The sequence below is a fragment of the Triticum aestivum genome, chromosome 4B (assembly GCF_018294505.1).
Source record: "Triticum aestivum cultivar Chinese Spring chromosome 4B, IWGSC CS RefSeq v2.1, whole genome shotgun sequence".
Lineage (NCBI taxonomy): Eukaryota > Viridiplantae > Streptophyta > Magnoliopsida > Poales > Poaceae > Triticum > Triticum aestivum.
Genome location: NC_057804.1, coordinates 511,673,142 through 511,683,804, shown reverse-complemented (window position 1 = coordinate 511,683,804; position 10,663 = coordinate 511,673,142). Strand labels below are relative to the sequence as shown.

The window sequence follows — 10,663 nt, the reverse complement described above, 5'->3', positions numbered from 1 at the left end:
CCCATTTCCATCCCTGACTTCGGATGTACTCGGGTCGCTGGTGCTGCATCTAGCCAGCCAGCTGTCTTCCCCCGCGCAAAAGCGGGTCATGAGGCTTGTTAGTGCAGCCATTGTTCTTGGTTTTTCCTGGCCAAGGTGTCTGGCGAGCCATTCGTCTCGGACGTTGTGTCTAAAGGCTGCTAAGGCTTCAGCGTCCGGACAGTCGACTATTTGGTTCTTTTTAGTGAGGAACCTGTTCCAGAATTTGCGTGCTGACTCTCCGGGCTGTTGAGTTATGTGACTTAAATCGTCTGCATCCGGAGGGCGGACATAAGTCCCCTGAAAATTTGCTCAAAACGCATCCTCAAGCTCTTCCCAACTTCCAATGGTGTTTTCTGGGAGGCTTTTAAGCCAATGCCGAGTTGGCCCTTTGAGCTTGAGGGGTAGGTATTTTATGGCATGGAGATCGTCTCCTCTGGCCATGTGTATGTGTAGGATATAATCCTCAATCCAGACTCCGGGGTCTGTTGTTCCGTCATATGCCTCTATGTTTATGGGTTTGAATCCCGCTGGAAATCCATCATCTAGTACCTCGTCGGTGAAACATAGTGGGTGTGCGGCGCCCCTGTATTTGAGTGTGCCGTTGTCTTCAAATGCTCGGCGGGTTATGTTGCTTTCTGGAGTCTTCTTTTTTGGCCCATAGATAGACCTGGCTGGGTCATCCTTTTTCCGAGGATCTTTATGCTGATCGTGTGCCGGCTTGTGTGCGGCGCCCCTTGTTGATCTTGGCCTGTCATCTGGTCGTCTATCCGGCCAGGCGGCTTCTTTCTTTTTTGACTACGGGGGCTCTAAGGCCTCCTCGTCAAATTCGGGCAACAGCTTGCGCTTCGGGTAGCTCTTTGTCTGGTGACTAGCGCCATATTTATCTGCGGTGTTGAGTACTTTGCTCCATCTCATTCTGAGTGCGTCCTCCGCTGTTTTGAGCTTCCGCTTTTGCTTCTTCAAACTTCTTGCAGTGGCGACGAGCCTTTTATGAAGGTTCGTATGCTCTGGTGATGTGAGATCGTCTTCGCCGGGGATGGGTTGCTTGTCCAGTTCATCATGTTCGGATGGCTGCTTGGTGGCATGTGCGTCGTCCACTGCTTCGCCCTGCTCTAGGGCCGGGTCTGTATGGGTGCCGTTTTTATCGAGGCCGGTCTTTGGGCGGCGCTTGCGTCGCCGTTTTGGTTGTTTGTTGGGGGAGTTGTCCTTCGCCACGTCTCGTTTTTCCTCATTGTCGCTTCCTTTTGGTGTATCCACCATGTATACATCGTGAGTTGGGGTGGCTTTCTAGTGCCCGTTAGGTGCTGGTTCTTGGTCGTCTTCGGCATCGTCGTCCATACCGTCGATGTCTTCGGAGTCACAGTCTAGCATGTCGGTTAGATCGTCGACAGTGGCTACTAAGTGGGTGGTGGGTGGGCTTTGAATTTCTTCGTCGTCCGCATCTCAACCGTCCTGGCCGCAGTCCGGCCAGGGCTCTCCTGATAACGAGAAATACTTTAGCGAACTCAAGATGTCGCCAAAAGGTGAGTGTTGAAAGATGTCCGCTGCGGTGAACTCCATGATCGGCGCCCAATCGGATTCTATCGGAGGGGGCGCGGGGGGTTCGGAGTCCAGCAAGGAGTCCGGCACCTCGGAGTCACGAGCTTCATGAGGGACAAGGTCATTGTTTGGCTCTATCGCCGTAGAGGTTGCAGCCCCCGAGGCGGTGTCTAGCCATCCGTCCTCGATCTGCGCAGCCGGCTCTGAATTGAAGATCAGAGCGGGTTCGAGTGCGGCCTCCAGGGTACTGTCCGACTACAGAGCTAAATCATGCTCACCGTGACAGTGCGGCATGCTCGGCTGTGACTCGAATCCATCGAGGATCAAGTCCCCGCGGATGTCGGCCGTGAAGTTTAAACTTCCAAATCTGACCTGACAGCCAGGGGCGTAGCTTTCGATCTGCTCCAGTTGGCCAAGCGAATTGGCCCGCAGTGCGAAACCGCCGAATACGAAGATCTGTCCGGGGAGGAAGGTATCACCCTGGACTGTGTCGTTGATGATGATCGAAGAAGCCATCGAGCCTATCGGTGACGACACAGAGGAACTCTCAATGAAAGCACCAATGTCGGTGTCAAAACCGATGGATCTCGGGTAGGGGGTCCCGAACTGTGCGTCTAGGCGGATGGTAACAGGAGACAAGGGACACGATGTTTTACCCAGGTTCGGGCCCTCTTGATGGAGGTAAAACCCTACGTCCTGCTTGATTAATATTGATGATGTGTGTTACAAGAGTGGATCTACCACGAGATCAAGGAGGCTAAACCCTAGAAGCTAACCTATGGTATGATTGTTGTTCGTCCTATGGACTAAAGCCATCCGGTTTATATAGACACCGGAGAGGGCTAGGGTTACACAGAGTCGGTTACAATGGTAGGAGATCTACATATCCGTATCGCCAAGCTTGCCTTCCACGCCAAGGAAAGTCCCATCCGGACACGGGACGAAGTCTTCAATCTTGTATCTTCATAGTCTTGGAGTCCGGCCGATGATGATAGTTCGGCTATCCGGACACCCCCTAGTCCAGGACTCCCTCAAGTGGGTTAGACTTAAATGTGCTAGTCATATTCTTCATGATGCTCCCGTTATGTTTCAATTCTTATCTTTTATGTGAGCATCATTGCCATCATCATGCCTAGCTAGAAAGGCATTAAAGAAAAGCGCTTGTTGGGAGACAACCCAATATTTATTCTTGCTGTTTTTGTATGTCCACATGATTATGCTACTGTATTAATCATGTTTTATAGCTTTTGTTTCAATAAAGTGCCAAGTAGAACCTTTGGGAAGACTTGGGTGAAGTTTATGTGATCTTGCTGTAAAAAACAGAAACTTTAGCGCTCACGAGATTAGCTGCCATTTTTTACTGGAGAGTGATTTTAGGTTGATTCTTTTTGCATATGATTAATAGACAAATTACTCAGGTCCAGCAATTTATTTCAGAATTTTTTGAGTTCCATAAGTATACGTTTGATACAGATTACTACAGACTGTTCTGTTTTTGATAGATTCTGTTTTCATTGTGTTATTTGCTTATTTTGATGAATCTATGGCTAGTATTAAGTGGTATGAACCATAGAGAAGTTATAATACAGTAGATATTACACAAATATGAATAAAGAATGAGTTCATTACAGTACATAAGTGGTGGTTTTATTTTCTTATACTAACGGAGCTTACGAGTTTTGTTTTGAGTTTTGTGTGGTTGAAGTTTTCAAGTTTTGGGTAAAGATTCAATGGACTATGGAATAAGGAGTGGCAAGAGCCTAAGCTTGGGGATGCCCAAGGCACCCCAAGGTAATATTGAAGGACAACCAAGAGCCTAAGCTTGGGGATGCCCCGGAAGGCATCCCATCTTTCGTCTTCGTTCATCGGTAACTTTACTTGAAGCTATATTTTTATTCACCACATAATATGTTTTTTGCTTGGAGGGTCATTTTATTTTGTTAGTTTTTTCTTGTTGTTAGTTAGAATAATGTTTTGCATCTTTAGTTTCAATAAAAAAGTCAAGGATAGCCTTTGCCATGCTTATTTTGCTTGTATACATGTTGCTGTTTGAAAACAGAAAGTTTACCGCTGTTGCAAAAATTCCCTAGAAAAGTCAGAGAATGGTATAACGTCGAATCTTTTTGCATATTAAGCTCTGATAAATTTATTACAGTGGGCATTTTAGTTCATAATTTTTGGAGTCAGGGAAGTATTGATACTCTTGCATTCTTTACAGACTGTACTGTTTTGGTAGATTGCTGTTATGGTTGCATTGTTTGCATATGTTTGCTTGTTTAATGATTCTATTTGAGGATAGGAGTATTAAATATGCAGAGGCATTTAGTATTAAATGTTGAATAATAATTTTAGTGATTTGTTATAGTAGAAAATGATAGGGTTTTGCATTGGTTTATACTAACCTATCTCACGAGTTCTTGTTGAGTTTGTTGTGGATGAAGCTTTTGATAAAAAGAGAAACCATGATATGAGATGAATTAAGGAGACACAAAAATTCAAGCTTGGGGATTCCCAAGGCACCCCAAGATAATATTTCAAGAAGTCTCAAGCATCTAAGCTTGGGGATGCCCCGGTAGGCATCCCACCTTTCTTCTTCAACAACTATCGGTTAGTATCGGTTGAGCCTAAGTTTTTGTTTCTTCACATGAGTTGTGCTATCCTTGTAATGTAGTTTTTTTAGCTTTGCTTGCTGTTTGAATTAAGTATCAAGATCTGGAATTATTAAATAGGAGAGTCTTCACATAGTTGCATAATTATTCGACTACTCATTGATCTTCACTTATATCTTTCGGAGTAGTTTTTGTTATTGCTCTAGTACTTCACTTATATCTTTTAGAGCATGGTGGTTGTTTTATTTTGAAGAAATATATGAACTCTCATGCTTCACTTATATTATTTTGAGAGTCTTAAATAGCATGGTAATTTGCTTAAATAATCCTAATATGCTAAGCATAAAAGATATGTAAGAATTCTTATGAGTGTGTTGAATACTAAGAAAAGTTTGATGCTTGATAATTGTTTTGAGATATGGAGGTAGTGATATTAAAGTCATGCTAGTTGGGTGATTATGAATTTAAAGAATGCTTGTGTTGAAGTTAGCAAGTCTCATAGCATGCACGTATGGTTAAAGTTGTGTAACAAATTTGAAACATGAAGTGTATCTGGCTTGTGCATCCTTATGAGTGGCGGTCGGGGACGAGCGATGGTCTTTTCCTACCAATCTACCCCCCTAGGAGCATGCACGTAGTACTTGGTTTTTGATGACTTCTAAATTTTTGCATTAAGTATATGAGTTTTTTTGACTAATGTTGAGTCCATGGATTATACGCACTTTTACCTTTCCACGTTTGCTAGCCTCTTCGGTACCGTGCATTGCCCTTTCTCACCTTGAGAGTCGGTGCAAACTTCGCGCGGTGCATCCAAACCCCGTGATATGATACGCTCTATCACACATAAACCTCCTTATATCTTCCTCAAAACAGCCACCATACCTACCTATCATGGCATTTCCATAGCCATTCCGAGATATATTGCCGTGCAACTTCCATCATCATCATCATGACATACATTACTTTTGTCTTATTGCCATTGCATGATCATGTAGTTGACATCGTATTTGTGGCAAAGCCACCATGCATTATTTTTCATACATGTCACTCTTGATTCATTGCACCATCCCGGTACACCGCCGGAGGCATTCATATAGAGTCATATCTTGTTCTAAGTTTCGAGTTGTAATCCTTATGCTGTAATCAATAGAAGTGTGATGATCATCATTATTAGAGCATTGCCCAAACCAAAAAAAGAAAAAAGAAAAGAAAAGAGAAAGGCCAAAAGAAAAAAAATGCCCAAAAAAATAAAATAAATAAAAAGGGCAATGCTACTATCTCCTTTTCCACACTTGTGCTTCAAAGTAGCACCTCGTTCTTCATGTAGTGAGTCTCATATATTGTGCTTCAAAGTAGCACCATATTTTTCATATAGTGAGTCTCATAAGTTGTCTTTTTCATACTAGTGGGAATTTTTCATTATAGAACTTGGCTTGTATATTCCTACGATGGGCTTCCTCAAATGCCCTAGGTCTTCATGAGCAAGCGAGTTGGATGCACACCCACTAGTTTTCTTTTATTGAGCATTCATAGCTCTAGTGCATCCGTTGCATGGCAATCCCTACTCGTCATGTTGACATCAATTGATGGGCATCTCCATAGCCTGTTGATTATCCTCGTCAATGTGAGACTTTCTCCTTTTTGTCTTCTCCACTCAATCCCCATCATCATATTCTATTCCACCCATAGTGCTATATCCATGGCTCACGCTCATGTATTGCGTGAAGGTTGAAAAAGTTTGAGATTATTTAAGTATGAAACAATTGTTTGGCTTGTCATCGGGGGTATAGAAGTTGGGAACATCTTTGTGTGACGAAAATGAAGCATATCCTAACTATATGATTTTGTAGGGATGAACTTTCTTTTGCCATGCTATTTTGAGAAGACATAATTGCTTAGTTAGTATGCTTGAAGTATTATTTTTTTTATGTCAATATGAACTTTTGTCTTGAATCTTTCAGATCTGAATATTCATACCACGATTAAGAAGATTTACATTGAAATTATGCCAAAGTATCACTCCGCATCAATAATTCTCTTTTTATCATTTACCTACTCGAGAACGAGCAAGAATTAAGCTTGGGGATGCTTGATACGTCTCCAACGTATCTATAATTTTTGATTGCTCCATGCTATATTATCTACTGTTTTAGGCAATATTGGGCTTTATTATCCACTTTTATATTATTTTTGGGACTAACCTATTAACCTGAGGCCTAGCCTAGATTTGCTGTTTTATGCCTATTTCAGTGTTTCGAGGAAAAAGAATATCAGACGGAGTCAAAACGGAACGAAATCAACTGGAGAAGTTATTTTTGGAAGGAAACCCACCTGATGGACTTGGACTCCACGTCAGAAGATACGAGAGCTGTCCACAGGGTGGGGGGCGCGCCCACCCCCTAGGGCGCGCCCCCCTGCCTCGTGGGCCCCCCGAAGCTCCACCAACGTTATGGCTCCAGCTTGTGCTCGGTGGGGAGTGAATCCCGATGCGTGACAGTTTGCAACGTTATGGCTCCAGCTTGCGCTCGCTGGAGAGTGATTCCAGACGTGTGACGCGTGACAACTTGCACATCATGGCTCCAGCCTGCACTCGTTGGCGAGTGAATCCCGATGCGTGACATCTTGCACGTTATGGCTCCAGCTTGTGCTCGTTGGATAGTGAATCCCGACGCGTGACATCTTGCACGTTATGGCTCCAGCTTGCGCTTGTTAGAGAGTGAATCTCAACGTGTGACAACTTGCATATTACCGTGTACTCACGTGGAAGCACAATCAAACATGTCCATTTCATAGGGCTACGGGGACAGGGGGGCTCCGTCACGCCGTATCCGCGTCCAAAAAGGAAGAAAAGATAAACTAGGAGTACGAGAGTATTGTTAGAAAGATTTAAATAAAATCAATCCACATTTTTTTCGCCTACGTACACGCTGAGGAAAGAGGTAGTTAGGTGCTCGGCACTAAAAGCAGGGTAACTACGTCTCCATTAGTGTGGTCAGTCAATGAGCTACTCAACCAGTGTGTACTGTGTGCATCCAACCAACCTTGTCTTTATCCACGCAATGCATGCAGCGGTGCGTCCACACACACGACTGTGGGAATCAACGAAGGAAGGAACGATCCTCCCGTTCCGGCATCCGATTGGCCCAAACCCAAAGCGCAGCGTACCGTCTACAGGCTTCGGTCACCGGCAAAATCCACCGGGCAAAAGCCGACGCCTCCGCACTCAACACCAATGAAATCACACCTCGCTACCCATGACACCCCGGCCCCGTCGAAACACGACCCCACGCGTCAGCGACCATACGCGACTCGGCCGGCGCAATGCGTACCTGGGCGCAGCAAGGGCTTGTCGCACGCAGGCTCACCCGCCAGCCGTCCGATCGCCCACGCGTAGCACCGGATGCGCCCCGTCAAAAGTGGCAGCTGCCAGCCAGTCCACCCAGGTCCCCGGCCCTCGAACCGCGAGCGCGGCCCTCGCCACACGCACCGCGGAGCACAGCATCCTCGCTGCATGACACCGCGGGCCCACACGCGCGGGGCCGTCCCGTCAGTGTCTCGCCGGGGAGGCCGCCCGGGTTGGGTAGGGGAGCTTGCCCGAAACGGGCACCGCGAGGGGGTCACGGAAGGGGAAGAGGCTTGCCTATTTGCTCGCAACCGCCTCCCCCTCCCTCCACTCAACAACCCAAAAACCCCCGTCCATTCACTCTCGCCTGCCCCTGCCTCTCTCTGCCTGCGTGCGTGTGTGGGGAGCGTGAGGAGCGAGGACGGAGGAGAGGAATCCAATGGCGGGGCAGGCGGCGAGGCCGAACCCCTGCGCCGCGTTCCGCTCGGTCCCGCCGCCGCTGCCCGCGCGCCGCGCCGACGCCGCGACGAGGACCAAGGTGACGAACTGACGATCGCCCCCTTTTTCCATTTCTTTGATTGATTGGCGCATGCCGCCTCTTTTCCCCACCCCCAAATCCCCCCGCAATCGCGGACGGGGGCCGCCTAGGGTTTCCCGCGTACGGACTCGCGGCGGCGGCGGCGGCGTGGAATGGAGGGAGGGAGGGCCGGCCGCCGGGACGGGGGTTTTTGTCGACGATCGAATACCTTTTTCTTTTTCTTTTCTTCATTCCGAGGTTGATTTTGCCCTCTGCTTCCTTGTGCTCGTCGACTGCCCTGTTCTGAACGAGTCACCTGTTATAGATCGCGGCGCTCAGTTCTGCGTTAGCTACCGCCTGGTGCAGCCGGCGCGAGATTCGCTCGCTCTACTTCCATATTATCTTCTTTATTAGGCAGAGTATAGAGTAGTAGTAGTACTTAATTTGTTACCATTGCGACAACGCTTGTTCCCCAGGGGGCAACATCGCTCAAGTTGAGGTTGATTTTGATTCTCTTCCTAAGTCCTCTTACCCCTCGCGCATGATTGTTCATCTTGTCCGTCTGGGCTGGGGTGGTATCAGTTAGATCCAAGATCCAACTGCCTATGCCTAGCTTACCAACTTCCGCACTTGGATTAGGATAATCATGCTTGTCACGCCTTTCCTGGCTAATTAATTTTGTACAGCGGCCGAGGAAATCGTTTAACATCTATTTGTTTCGTTTTACTGTTGCAGGATGCACCTTGTCCTACCTCTAATGGCGATAGAGGTCTTTCTGGGCAGTGCAAAAAGCCTCCAGAGCATGCGTACGTTCCTTCATGCTTATGTCTGCCTACATACAGCATTATATATGATGGAATCATGTCATTGTTTCTACATTTGTCATCCTGCTTTGATTTCACTGTTCGATTAAACGCCTTGTTTTTATTTTCGAGGCTAAATAGCAGGAGTTTGTGACAAGTGTTATCTAGAGTGAGCATATCAGTGCAAAGTTGCAAACCACTGGCTAGGTGTAATGTGAACTACGCACATTGACCATTTTATGTTGGGCTGATGACTGATCAATGGATCACATTTGGAGGAATTTAAGGGCCCCACCTTGGATAAATCTCGTAATAACCTTTTATATTTTAAGGCTCACACCTTATTAATACCCAGTTGAATCTAATCAGTTCTTTTATCTAATGTATGTATCACGTGAGACTGAGTTTGCATGATTAAACATGGCTATCTGGTTTCCCTAGACCATTTAAAGAAACTGCACAGGGGAACTCAGGTTGAGTTCTATATGAATGTGCATGATCCAGTAACATGATATTTGATGATCTTATATGTAGTAAGCTGACAAATACTCTGTTATCCAGAAGTGCGTATTCAGTCCTACACCATTAGAATGATTCTGAGCCCAAATTCACCATCCTAAAAAATGCTAGGCAAAATTTTAGTGAATGTTTTGCTTGCCAATGATCTAGCTAATGTTGGCAAGAAAAATGAACTAGAGTTAGCAAGTTTGCATATGGGCGTACCAACCAATTTCGGGCAACTCATCCAAACAAGGACCAAATTTTTGGCTATGAGCAAAAAAATGGTTAGGTTAGTTTTGTACACCAACCAAACATGCGTCCTCGCAATAAAATAAAAGGGAAAATGTAAGAAGAAATATATTTATATTGCTTCTCGGTATGTTGCTTTATGCCTCACGGTGTAATTCCACTCTATAATTTGGTTATGCATAAGTGTAGTGAGCATTGAGGCATGGTATACTGCCTTCCTCATTTTGTAAAGCTTGTTAGTGAAGTGACATTATTTAAAGCATGATATATCACTTTTTTTTTGGGAAGCTACATCTTTTATTGTTTAGGTTCTTGGCATACCAGTAAGTCATTGCTGTTGCCTGGATTGCACTTAAATATCATTCATGTCTTGCAAAATCCAGATTCCAGTATGTTATTTCTGAATCTATTTATTTTAAAATGTATAGTAACTTCCTCTCTATTTTACAGCATGCATAAGCCGTCTGGTGGTACATATACAAAACCTGATGCAAGAGTGAAGTTGATTCCGGCAGAAGACATCACTTATGTACGGCATGGAAAGCCTTTTGGTAGAACAGTTGGCTCAGCAAAACTGCAGAAAAGACACTGCAGACGAAGTGTCACTCCTCCTCCGAGTTCGCGTAAAATTTCTCTTGCGAGATCAACACCACTTACTCACAAGTCTACGACACCGTTTACTCCCAAGGCCATGCCACCGCTTAATCACAAGGCTTCGGCGCCTCTTACCCACAAGGCCGCGACACCTCTTACTCACAAGCCCATGACACCACCCCATCCTGTTGCCTCGTGTCTTTCTCCTAAGAGAGTTGAGACAGCTCACAAGGCCTTGAGACCTCTTAGTCCCAAGCCCACTACACCACCCCTGCCTGTTGCATCGTGTCTTTCTCCTAAGAGAGTTGAGACAGCTCACAGGGCCTTGGGACCTCTTAGTCCCAAGCCCACAACACCACCCCTGCCTGTTGCATCGTGTCTTTCTCCTAAGAGAGTTGAGAAAGCTCACAAGGCCTCGAGACCTCTTAGTCCCAAGCCCACTACACCACCCCTGCCTGTTGCATCGTGTCTTTCTCCTAAGAGAGTT

The 10,663-nt window shown here is 45.8% G+C and overlaps 1 protein-coding gene across 1 annotated transcript in view; it reads left to right on the top strand.

Moving 5' to 3' along the window:
• Positions 1-7,846: 7,846 nt before the first annotated feature.
• LOC123092982 (uncharacterized) overlaps positions 7,847-10,663 on the top strand; it is a gene marked incomplete in the record, with an annotated part of 7,609 nt that continues 4,792 nt past the window's right edge. The window contains 3 exon segments of the mRNA XM_044514855.1: positions 7,847-8,050; positions 8,765-8,835; positions 10,033-10,496. Coding sequence (XP_044370790.1) covers positions 7,952-8,050; positions 8,765-8,835; positions 10,033-10,496 — 634 coding nt within the window.